Source organism: Lissotriton vulgaris, chromosome 7 (genome assembly GCF_964263255.1).
Source record: "Lissotriton vulgaris chromosome 7, aLisVul1.2, whole genome shotgun sequence".
In the NCBI taxonomy this organism is placed as follows: Eukaryota; Metazoa; Chordata; class Amphibia; order Caudata; family Salamandridae; genus Lissotriton; species Lissotriton vulgaris.
Window position 1 is genome coordinate 63035106 of NC_141695.1, and position 13452 is coordinate 63048557.

General features: G+C 41.5%; 1 protein-coding gene across 2 annotated transcripts in view; it reads left to right on the forward strand.

Moving 5' to 3' along the window:
* LOC147700726 (killer cell lectin-like receptor subfamily B member 1) overlaps positions 1-13452 on the forward strand; it is a 73204-nt gene that overhangs the window by 16272 nt on the left and 43480 nt on the right. For both annotated transcript variants that reach the window (XM_086929736.1, XM_086929737.1), the window contains exon 2: positions 4102-4188. In XM_086929736.1, coding sequence (XP_086785862.1) covers positions 4102-4188 — 87 coding nt within the window. The remainder of the gene's footprint in view (positions 1-4101; positions 4189-13452) is intronic.

Below are 13452 nucleotides of genomic sequence, written 5' to 3' on the forward strand. Positions count from 1 at the left end.
ATGGCTAAGCAAAAAATACCTACTCAGAATATAAAAATGCATCTTTTATTAAAGATGATTTTTGTATTGTGTGTTTGAAAATACCACTTTTAAAAAGTGGGTATTTTCTTACTTAGCCATCCTGTGTGCCTCTGTTGGTTTGCGGATTGACTGTCTGTCTTTGAAGTGACAGGGGCTGGGATGTGCATTCTCTCTGACAGCCACTGGGGGGGGGATGTGTGTCCTGCCTTTCCTGAATGAGTCAGGGCTGGGCTGAATAGACTTGGGATGCATTCAAAGTAGTGTGATAAGTTGTCACTAGCACCTGAATAGGACTTTTCTGCATTAGAGTGGTGGTAAGAGATTTCCCTTGCACTTGAATAGGCCCTGTCTGCCTTAGACAATGCTGTCTCCAACTCCTGCCGGGGAGCATGGCCAGAGAGGACAGAACTGGTTTGGGCTGGGTACAGACACTCTCTGCCTTCATAGAACAAAGCATTGGTGGTATGAATATTGGGACCCACCTCCAGAACGTTAGATAGCTGCTGAACTAAGGAACCTGCCAGGAAGAAGCAGTGGAAAAGCTGTCAGGAGGAACTACTGCTTTGCTGCGTACTCTAATGTGTTAGCCTGCTGCTTGCTGCTTCTGTCTTGGGCAGGGAAAGGACTGGATTGTACTTTCATCATCCTTAAGTCGAGCTTGCCTCCTGTTTGAAGTCTCTGGGAGATAAAAGACATTTAGTGCTCTTAAAACCTTGTGTGTCCATTTTACATGTGAAAAAGGGAAGCCTTTAGTCACTGTCTTCTTTTTATGTCCAATATTTTATGCTCCCTCCTCTGCTGTGCAAGCAAGATTATGTTGACCATGTTATTGCATTTTGTAGTAGTTTTCTGCCAGGTTTACAAAAGATTTTCTTGACAAACATGCCTTACTCTAAGAAACATGGCTTTATTTATTATTATTTTCCTGGGTTAGCAAAATCCAAAAACTGTTTAACACCTTAGCAGCTATGGAACGTCCAGCTCCAGTGCTGGACGTTCCATTGCGCAGGTGCAGTTGGAACGTCCAACGGCCGAGGGCAGCACTCCCGAGGTAGTGGTGCCGTCGGCCGTTGGAATAGGCGCAGCACTTAAGGTGTTAAAACATGAAAGGTTTTAGTGCTGTCTTAATCTAGAAAGGGCTACCACAAGACTGCCTAAAAACCCCTCATAAATCATTTTCCTCTCTGGATTTTGGGATAAGAATTTCAGAAATCAATAACTATCCCCATAACCTTTTAAATGAATGGTGCTTTTTATACCTGGAGTGGCTTGAGTGTTTGTGGTCTGTCTAGTACATGTGGCCAGCCTATTCGTTTCCAAAGATAGGGCAAAGAAGTGGAACAACGCTAAATGCGTAGATATTGAGAGCGGTAATGACTGTCAGATACACTTGCTACTAGACTTACATTGGACACCCCCTTAAGCCCTTATTCGGCTTCTCAAAAATCAGGCATAAAGTGTTTTCACCCAATGTAAATGAATCAAAGGTTTTGAATTGACAATAATCTGAAACTGTTTTAGTTTTGCCTGGCACCAATGCCTTTACAGCATGTTACATAATCATAAACAGCATTTGAGGTAGACACGCAACTTGGAAAGTCCCTCAATGTCATGGTAATTACATATCAACTCTTAATCCAGAAGATAAAGTTGAGTGCACTTTATTTGTAATGTTTTCTTTGTTCTTGAGAAAGTATCTGTGAAGAACCAGCACCTGTTTTGTGAATGTCTACATCTGTTTATCGGGGTGATGATAAATAGAAAGCAAACATGAATAATATGAAAAATAGATCTCAGACTTAGATCATGTTTATAGACCAAGTCATCAGAGGTGGGGCTTGGTGTTTGTTAAAATTCTTTAATTCGGAAGAACGCAACAAGTTGCTTTGGGAGAATTCACATCTGACCAGTTTAGCCTTCCATGTGGGGTGCCACAGGACTCCTCATTGAGCCCTACCCTTTTCAATCTTCATGTCACCCCAAATACAAGGCTGATCAAGTCACATGGTTTCTCAGTTGTATCATATGCCGACGATACCTATATTGTGATATCATTATCCAGCAATATAGAAGAAACAGCACTAACACATCGGCTCATTCTGGGGGCCCACCAGTGGCCTCAGGAATTGGGAGCACACCCTGCTTCAGCCAGGAAAGCTAATAACCTGGAAAGTGTCTTGGACAATACACTTAACTTTGACAATCAGGTTAATGCTCCTGTATCTTCTGTATTCTTCATCTTAAGGACTAGCCGGAAAATCAGCCCTTATATTCCACCTAATCTACAAATGATGGTTGTGACTACTTTAGCACTATCCACATTGGATTATGTTAATGCCCTCTTCATGGGCTTTCAGAAGAGATTTTTTCACCAACTTCAGATGCTTCAAAACACTTCAGCTAGGGTTTTGTTAGGAATCCCTGAACATCAATCTATGTCCAGTTCCCTGGTTAAGCTGCACTGCCTGCAAGTTAAAAAAAGGATTCATTTTAAAGCTCTATGCATCTCTTATAAAGTACTGCATAAAAGTCGCCCAACCTACATGCAGAACCGAATTATCTGGTACACTCCATCTAGAGCACTTAGATCTGCTGATGCTAAGTTTTTAGTGCTGTCCAGGACAACACGTGCATCTTGGGGAGGTAGGAGCCTCTTTACAGGCACGTTAAAAACAACAGTGCCTACAAGGGGATTTATTTGTTAGTAACTAATCGCAGAATATAGACCTAGTTTTTTCTTATAGATTATGGTCTATCCAAGTTAATTGGTATCTGTTGAAATTCTTTTAATGTCTTAGTATTCAAGACTAGAAAATTATTAACACTAATACAAAAAAGAGCTACACAGGAAATTTGTTTCATAGAAAAATTATTCTTTATATTATTTTCTTTAAGGGTACTGATCAGCATTAAAAATTAATCATATAAACAATTACAAATGAACAAGAATTAGACAAATCACTCCATTAGTCCATCTGTATTCAAGTCCAATCTATTCAAGATTTTTCAACGACTCCTATGTTACAACAAAAAGAGATGCCATTGTTCAGATTTGATCAAAACAAAGAAGATATGGACAATAAAAGGCACGGCAAAGTTGAGGAAATCTCCCCCTATAAAATTGAAGAACTGCCCAGACCTTCTTTCCTTCTGGAAATCTCTCAAATCTTGGCTTTTTTAATCATTTGAGTGACTCTATCCTCCCAAAGTCAGAAAGCAGCGCTGAAACCACTCAGGGCATTTGTGCACTTTACAAATATAAACAATAAAATAAAACCTAAATCAAATACACATTTACAAATTATATAACTATTTGTGTACAGTTCATTTAGTATAAATAAATATACCCCTCATTTGTGCTTTGTGTCTGATGCTTGGCTCTTAGAATTACCAACTTGACTCACAAAACTACCCCTCAACAATCACTCCAGGTGCAACGTAGAGGAAATCTCACAGTACATTTCCTCCTCATTCTAATTTTACACAGCTTTAATTGAAAAAATGCACAGTTATAACATACTGGAACTACATATAATTTGTCATTCCATGGGAAACTCAGAAGATGGAGGTAATTGTCCAAATGAAAAGCTGCTACATGTGCTTTACCCAGTGTGCTTTTACCATCCACACAAATGCAGCACTCAGCGTGGAGCCCATTGCCGCTAGCTCTCCATCTGCTTGCGCCATGTGATTACTGCCTGTCTCAGTCCTGCTTCAGAGTTCTGTTACTAACACACACATGCATGTAAGCGCACATGCACATATACATACCCCTCATATGTGGGTTGATGGAGATGCGGCAGATAATCTTGACCACTTTCTTTCAGCCCTCCTCCTTTGAATATTAGCTCAATGCCTGCACCACAGTTCTGTACAATGTAGGCCTCCTGTTTGGAGCTATCTGACAGTGGATGGCATCTCTCACCAGTAATTACCAGCTCATTCCAATCCCTTGAACCAGTGTGGAGCTGTGATGAGGTTAGAACTACCTCAGTAGAAGGCTTGGTTCACCTGAAGCATCTGTCTGTGTGGAAGGGGTGCGGCTGAAGCTCTTTCTAATGGTTTTGTTTTTATTTTCAGAATCATCCAAAGACCCATTGTTCATTACAGTGTTAGAGGTTCTGGCAGCTCTGTTGATGGTGACTGCAATAGCCCTTGGCGCACTAAGTAAGTGTTTATTTTAATATGATTATATTGAATATGTTAATTTATACATTTACTATCAAACAAGTGTACAAATGAAAAATATGTTTAAACATCTATTAAGAAATAGAATTCAGTCTAGTTGGGGCAGCTCTCCCTTTAAGAATTCTGTTGGGAGGTCTCAAGGGGAGCAGAAACGTCATGTTTACTCTAATAAAGGAAAAGTGCTTTAATGCACACACATCTAAAGCTACACATACAATTATGAATGCATGAATTTTATATACTGTAGGCAAAACAATATAAAATAGTATAGGATTCCTTGTAGGAATAGCAATTTCAAACCCTTTGTGAGAGTGTCCTCACAGATAAGCAAGGCACAAACCACCTAACTAAAGAAAAATCACAGTGGGGAACTAACCCCTAAATTTAGTCTACTGACATTACCTGCAAGGTACCCAGTGAATAAATGCCAAAAAAAATCACAATTTCCCTAACTAGGCATATTGAAATTACATGAACTTTCTATGAACAACATAGTTAGTCTTACACTCTAAGGCTTTATTCAGAGGACAGCGGTCCCAGGACCGGCGTACTCGCAGTGGTGGTCCAACCACCGCAACCAATTCTGTATTTCAATTGTGGTAGTCTGACCACCTCAGGACCAGCGCCTCAGCCAGGATCCAGGATACCACAGCAGGGACACAGCAGAAAGGGGAGGAATATGCTGGTGGTGCCACTGCTGCACCGCCAAGCATTTTCCCAGTGGTATTTCCTCCGCCCATTTCATGGCGGTAAGCCGGCTATGAAAAGAGTTGTTGAGATGCAACATCCTGCCCCTTCTGGGTCTGGGGGTGCATGCAGGGGGGGGCATGGTTTGCACCCCCATTCCTGCACAGTGTAGAATGCACAACATGGTGCATGCCACACCACGCAGGATCGCGCTGCAGGTGCTGTCACGGCAGCAGTCTGCTGGTAAGGCTCTCTTATGAGCCTAACATAGCCTCCACTGTGAGACAGCCGAAGTACCGCCCACCCTCTCACCCTGGATTGAACTCAGAATGTGGTGGGCGTGTTCACTGCACCCTTGGCGGTCCTGCTGCTAGCGCAGCGGTGGTAGTGCCACTGGAGGACTGCCAAACTCATAATCAGCCCCTTAGTCAAAGTAATCACAATAAGTAAGGCCTACTGCCTTTGCCATTGCATTAACGTTTGTTAAACCAGACTTACAGACTTTAGCAAACAGAATGGACCTAAGGCCTCTTCCCAAGGTGATCTTCAGAGGAATTTAATTCATTTCAATACTAACATCAAGGTCCTGAGAGACAAACAATAAACAATAAATGTTGCCAGAGCCCAATATCAATCGACTCTAATCTAAGACCTAAGCAAAACATCAAGATGACTCAGTTTTCTACTGTGTGAATCACAGTTCTCCTGCAACGTCTGCTTGTGCACCTAGGCTTCCTAGAAACTCCTAAGACCCAGTAATGTCTGCTAGGGTCAGCCACTCATTGCCTTTATCAGAGTTAGGCCCCTGTTCCCCATGATTTGCTGATCTCGCTTTGTTTACTTCCTTGCACAACTGTGGCTCTTTTCTGATGGCATAATTTTTCAGGGCACACTTCTAGCACCCTTTTTCAGTGAGTTTAGCAGCTTCTTTCATGATGGATGCATCTCCCAGAAGGGTTAGCATTTGGCAGCTGGAATGATAACTTCACATGTTGGGTTTCTTCTCTGGGAGATGTATTCTCATTACCTTTCCCCAGCAGGCAGGTAGTCTTTTCTCCAAGCTGCCTACAGCTCTCTTTGCAACGGGCTTACCCAGGATGTCCTGCCAGGTAAGGATGCCAGCAAGCAGTGATCGTGGCTCTAAAGTAATTAAATGCTTAATTAATTAAGCAACTAATCAAGTACTTAAATAAATACTATGCACTCTTCTGGGAGGATCCTGTGACTGTCCCATAAAACAATGACCTTGGTTTCTTCCCATTATTTATTTGAGTTTTGCAGAAAACAATGTGCCTATTCGCAAACTTTATTTTGTGGTATGTTTAGTAGTTCTGCACTAGTATTACCAAAGTAGTACAAAATGCTATTTACAAACCTATGAGTGTAAAATTACACCTCCATCTTCCGTCTTTTGTATGGAAGATTCTCACATGTGTAGGTTTACTACCTAGTAGTAAATTTAATAGAGACCAGAGTAGTCGCTGAAACAAAAGGGCATACGTTTTTAGCAGCCTATTTTATCTCCTCCTGTGTTTAAACTATATTGTATGATGTTAATGTATCAACTGATTTGCGACTTTGCACATTTTTAACTTACTGTGATCCAGCACTTTATTGCCTGTTTCTACTACTCTTCAGTCCTCCCCGGTCCGCCACAGCTTTTGCCGATTGTTGCGGAGGGGGGACCAAAGGCTGTGGCTCATTTCCGGGACTCTTCCCACTCGGTCAGCACTCTAGGCTCCAGCAGCGCCTATTTAGGGGCGAGCTGGAGCGCACGCACAGCGGACGCGCTCTACTGAAAGCTAATGCTTGAACTGCCTCCTCTATTCAGCGCTTGTTGCACACCTTTCGTTTTTAGCAGCCTATTTATATCTGCTCTTGTGTTTTAAACTATATTGTATGGTGTTAACGTATTAACTGATTTGCGACTTTGCACATTTTTACCTTACCCTGATCCAGCACTTTATTGCCTGTTTCTACTACTCTTTGGTCCTCCCCGGTCCGCTGTGGCGTTTGCCGATTGTTGCAGAGGGAGGACCAAAGGCCGTAACTCATTTCCGGGACTCTTCCTGCTGGGTCAGCGCTCTAGGCTCCATCAGCGCCTATTTAGGGTCGAGTTGGAGCGCACGTGAAGTGGACGCGTATAGTAGTTATTGCTATACGCAGACAATAGAGAGGGCGGGAAACTCCAGTAAGGAACTCTTTTCAGTCATAAATAACTTGACGACTGCTAAAAAAGATAGCAATGTGAACTGTACTCAATATTTTTGCAACCTATTGGCCCAGACGTTCAAAACAAAGGTGGATCAGATCTAAGACCAATTCGCCTTACATATTCCTCACAATGCTGACATAGATCAGGGAGTTAATGTTATAACACCTTTAATTAATTTTACCTTCACTTCCCCAGAGCAGGTGGCCACCCTTCTCCTACAGACTAAGGGACCCATTAGGGTGGCGGGCGGATCGCCATGTGGGCGGTGGTGATTCGCCTGACATCCTGGCCCGCCCGCCACCCATTTCCCCCCTGCCATATTAGCATGGCGGGGGGGCCGCGGCAGACGGAAAGACTGTCCACCGCTTTTTCGCCCCGGCGACTGGGGTGGAAAAGGTTTAATATGGTGGCGGTGTCTATCAAACACCGCCAGCCATATTACAATGGGCTGAAATAGAAGCCTTTCCGTGGCCGCAACAGAAAGGCAGGCGGTCTTCACTTCGGGGGCCACCTGCGGTCCCCCATGGTGAAGGGGGCGTGGGAGGTGCACATGGGGGGTACCTGTGGTACCCCCCTGCATTTGCATACACAATGCGGCAGGCACCACACCGTGCCTGCCGCTTAGTGTATGCAAATGCATACATGCATTTTTAGCATTGCGGTGGGCGGTGCAGAAAGCACCGCCCGCCACAATGCTAAAAATGCATGATGCGCCTGCCACTGTGGCGGGCGCATCATAATATGCAGGGCGGGGCCGCCGCTTAGCTCACGGGCGGTCCTGTTTTCCGCGAGGGTGGCGGGTGGGCAAAGTCCATCCGCCATCCTAATGGAGCCTTAGTCTGGCTCACCAGTCCTCAGCTATCTGGCATTTTTAATCAAATGCTCTCACAAGGTACTTTCCCTACTTTGTGGAAAACAGGCGTGTATACTACCATTACTAAAAAAAAACAATCTTGATTCAAAGGATCCAGCCAATTATAGGCCAGTTGCAAAATTACTGCTGCCGCCCAAAATATTTGAGAAAATTGTTAACTCGGAACATTCTACATACATTTTAGATAATATTGTCTTAGACCATAGCCAATTTGGCTTCCGTACATGCCATAGTACCGAAACAGCCTTAATTAAGACTACGGAGGAGATTCGTACCGCACTAGATGGCGGGGGATCAGCAGCTCTGATCTTCCTTGACCTGTCTGCGGCATTTGATACCATGGACCACAACTTACTGATAGAACGGCAGAAAGCTATTGGGCTTTGGAGTGAAGGCCTTGTCGATTTCAACATCCTTTTTAGCAGACAGGTCTCAGACAGTGCAATTGTGCAATTTTAACACCTTTTACGCTGCCTTTGGGGTGCCAAAGGGCTCCTCTTTGAGCCCTACACCTTTTAATATATATGTGTCTGAACTAGCATCCCTGATTAGAAGTTTTAATTTAATTCCGACTTCATATGCTGACGATACTCAATTGGTTATTTCAACCATTGATAAAGATGTTGATCATGCTAACAAACTGCACGAATGCATGATCTCCTTGAGTACTTGGATGAGCAAGCATTGTTTGAAGCTCAACTCGAGTAAAACCGAGGTGGTGCTCTTTGGTCACCAGTTTGGTGGCCAAGCATCCTACGCTTGTAGTGAAAGCTAAAAATCTGGGCGTCACAATAGATGAGAAGCTGAATTTTAAATCACAAGTTTCTAAGGTGGTGACTTCTGCATTTCTCACTATCAGAACAGTGCGTAAAATCCTTCCATTTGTTCCGAAAAGCGCTAGAAAGATTGTTCTAACCTCCCTTGTTTTATCCAAATTAGACTATTGTAATGCCTTATATATGAATCTACAGTCCAATCAGCTTAGAAGACTGCAGTCGACACCGAATGCTGCTGCTAGACTGGTGCTAGATGTCCCCAATCATCAGTCCATTAGGGCAGGAATACAAAAGCTGCACTGGCTGCCAGTAGCTCAATGTCTGAACTTTAAGGCACTGTGTTCAGCACATAAGAGTAGGTCCACGATTTCTTTGGCATATTTTTATCTGGTATTCCCCTAATAGACAGCTGTGATCGGCCACTGCCTTCCTGACGCCCACTTATACAATCAGGACGACAAAATGGGGGGAGAGGAGTTTCAGTCATAGCACCATTAGGCTCTGGAACTCTCTCCCGCTTACTCTTAGGAAGATATCTACTCTATCTACTCTATCTACTCTATCTATCTTATAAAAATCGTTTTAACATAACATAACATACTTACTACTAAATGGAAGGGACTTAGTAAGTAGTAAGGGTAGCACTAAGGAGGGGTTTTCAGTAGGGGCATGCACCAACCCTCAAAAAGGTAAGCCCCTTGCTATTACCAAACAGCACTTCTATAGGTACTACAGCCAAAAAGGACCCCAAATAGTAAGAAATGACTCCAGCACAGATCTGGAGTGAGTCCAACACCACACATGTCCAACTCTGGTACTGCAAGACCCTTTTATTGAAACTAATTGAGGCAGGGATTCAAAATCCCATTAGAAATAATGTTAAAGTAAATTATTTGAAATGTAATACTGATTTAAATATGAAATATTTGTATAAACTTTTTTAATTAAAATATTAACGTTACATTTTTTAGAGAATAACTGAACAAAACTTTCCCCAATTATTAATGCTTGATATTTTATTTTTATTTTACTTTAAATGGGAATTTCTTTCTTTAATTTAATATTCAGAAACATAATTTTTTAATTACATTTAATAATTTTATGTTAACTATTTATTTTAGAATTATGTTAATAGTAGTACAAAATGCAATTAACAAACCTAAGAGTGTAAATTTCCATCTGCATCTTCACATTTGTAATTATGTTAATAGTGCTGTAGCATTTTCTTATTTTGAACGAAAATTTAAATACGTTAAAACTAATTTACATTACTAATTAACATAAACAAATTGTTACTAATTTATTATAAAGTTTAATACACTTTCTTATTTTGCTCAAACTTTACCATAGGGCGATCTCCACCCACTAAGGAGTTTCCATGTGGTAAATTACAGAGAATTTCTAAATTAATATAACAATAATTATAAATGCAATATTATTTCTATTTAATTCAATATATTTAAATTAAATAAATAGTGAAGTCAAAATTTAGTTAATTGAGCTACAATATTTGTTCTTTTGTTTTACATGTAATATAAATATGTATAATTAATTTTCATTAATAGTTAACATAAACCAATGTTTACACATTTTTCCAAGTTTAATCTACCTTTTTACTTTTCGTTATACTTTGCTATATGGCGATCTTCACACCGACTGTGAAGTCTTCCTAAAGTAAAGTATAGGGGAAATTAAAAATGTGAATATGAGAGAAAGAGAGTTCTGGCTTATCTGAGGGTCACATTGCGGAGATGCGTTTCAAGGAATGATTGTTTATGTGCAGGAAGGGACACCATCCTCCCCATAAACAATCATTAATGCAGTTATGCTCTGTCTATGTGTGCTGCAGAATGTATTTCTCCTTCTAACACCAGCTATTGCTTGGTGTTAGTGTTTGCCACTGCCTCAGATTTGCAGATCCGGTGCAGTGTCAAAATGCAATAGGTGTTGCTGTGGAACACCCACAGCAACATATATTGCACGCTCTATCCACACAAAATGATGCGTGCAAAGGGGCCATATTTACAAGGTAGCTTTTAGCACCCCTTTGTAAATATGGAGAAGGGCATAGTGCCACCAGAACATCGCTAAAAGTGACGTTCTGGTGGTGATATCCCCTTTTGATTATACCCCTCTATATTGCTGTGCCTTTACCACTGATACTCTTTATGTGTTTAGCTGAAGATAGCTTTAGCTCTCTGGGGCCTGAGGGAATGATGTAAAGAAAAGTGAAAGGGAAATGTTTGGAAGGGAAATGGCAATTAGTAAACACCATAAATCATGTTAATTTAATGGACCCACTGGCTATAGCACCAATGGTATTTGAGGTTAAAGATAGGATTTTCTCATGAACCTGAACAGTGCTGTTCTCTTATATGCTGGGTGGGTTTGCAATGGAAAAGGATGGGAGGAGGCAACTTGCTCTCAGAAATATCCACAAAGAAGTAATTACTCACGCTTTTACAACTATAGAACCTTATTGCCCGACTGTAAAACATTTTGTAGTAGTTATATATAATGAACTGGAAGAGCCATGTATCTCTCTTTCTCTTGAGGAGGGTAAAGAGGTAATTGAGACTCCATGATTTTTTAGTCCGCACCTTTACAAGTGAAACAACCAACAAGTGTTACACATGCAGATGTTAGCTTATTTCTGTAGCACTTCTAATGTTAGTACATAAAAATAGAGAGGCACCTAAAGATACAGATATATATATATATATATTGCTTCGTCTCTTCTCACCACAGTTATCATGGCTGAAGTCACGGCACAGCAACAGGACAGTTTATAAATATTTTTATTTACACACCATGTGCAAAATAAACGTGCATCAAATAACGGACGGCCTATGCGTTTCGGCTACTACTAGCCTTCCACTGGACCATAGAGTCCCTGGGTCTAGACCTCATTTTAAAGTGCTCAGTGTAAGTACCCTCTTCCCTTTCCATGGTCATCTAGACCATCAACCCTGTACAGTTTTTACCGGATCCTCAAAGCAGCCATTTAACATATATTATTTCGTTTAAACATTTAAGTAAAGTACTATACTTGTTCAAAGAAATTCAAAGCTAAATTATAGTATATACATTATTTACATTCAATTCTATGCATCCCGTTATATTTTTGTTTTTTCATTTTTGTTTTTTCATGTTTCTAACTAATCACGAATCAGGTGATTCTCTGTTATATATATATATATATAATTATGAAGTATAGTCAACTGGAGAAGCTAATATTACAAACCACTCTTTCGTCTTAACCACAAAACCACATTTGTTTCAATGTCATGTGACACATCATTACAAAATCATTAACAGGATACATCCGGATGCTCAGGCACAAGTGTTACATTTAGGCTTACAAAAAAAGACAACCAGTTGGCAGTGTCAATGATTGTTTCTTTCTCCCCTTGCAAGTTTTATCTCTCTACACTTTTCTTCTCTTCAGTGTTTGAATTCCCTGGTAAGACTTGAACTGGTAGACATTTAATGTTCTCAAGGGGAGATTAGATCATTAAAACTACATTTAAAAATACATCTGGTAACAACTAGATCATCTTAGTGTCTTTTCACATTTAAGGCAACCTATCTTTATTGTTTTTTATGACCATTAATCCTAACTAGTTTGTTTTCTTTCATTTCTTTTTAAACAAAAGGTGCTCCTAATCTGATTGGTTAAGCATTTCCAAGATCACCATTAAGCCTGACTATTCCAGAGAGTAATATCCCAGATATTGAGCTCAAACATTAAGGGGTCTATTAGGCCCACCACTGTAGCGGCAAAAGGGGCCGGTCGCCCTATGTGCGGCGGTCTCGTTATTCAGATTAGGATGCACCTGCCACATGCGCATTTTTTAAATAGCGGCGGGCGGTGCTTTCAGCAGCACCCAACGAAATGTAAAAAAGGCATGATGTGCAGTTGCATGCACAACGTGGCAGGCACCGCGTGGTGCCTGCCACGTTGTACATGCAAATGAGGGGGGTACCATAGGTACCTCCCATGTGCACCCCCCACACCTAAAGCATCCTGGGGACCAGCAACGGGCCCCTACAAGTGTTCTCCGCCTGGCTTTCCATAGTAGTGTCTCCGCCATGGAAAGCCCTGAACCGACGCACATCCTAACTTGGATGGCGGTTTCTTGCTGACACCGCCACCATATCTGAGCCCTTTTCCGCAAGGTTGCCTGTCCGACTGGTGGAAAATCGGCGGACGGTCTGTCCATCCGCCGGGGTCCCCCCCGCCATCGTAATATGGCGGGGGATAATGGTAGGTGGGCGGTGGGATTTGGTAGGCAGATTGCCACTGCCATACGGGCGGTGGCGATCCGCCCGCTATACAAATAGACCCCATAACCTTTTGTAATAAAGCTTTTGTTGGTACTTCAAATTTTCAAAATTGTTGAAACCGAATCTCCAGCAAAATTTGTAAGAGTCTACGCTTACTTCCTCTAGACCTCTTTTGGCTGCAATAGCAATTGCTAAATATTCGAGAGTCAAACTGAAGAGCCGGAATGAAAATGAGCATAACTGCTTTTAAAAGAACATATAGCTCCAAAATTAATTCGTTTTAGTTCTGTCGGTCAGACACTTCTAACAAGCATGGTCATAAGCAGGTTTCTGCTTTAAACTTACTAAAAGATGATTGTCTGACATATTTCTGGTATGTTAAGGCATGTCGCCTCTTGACCCAT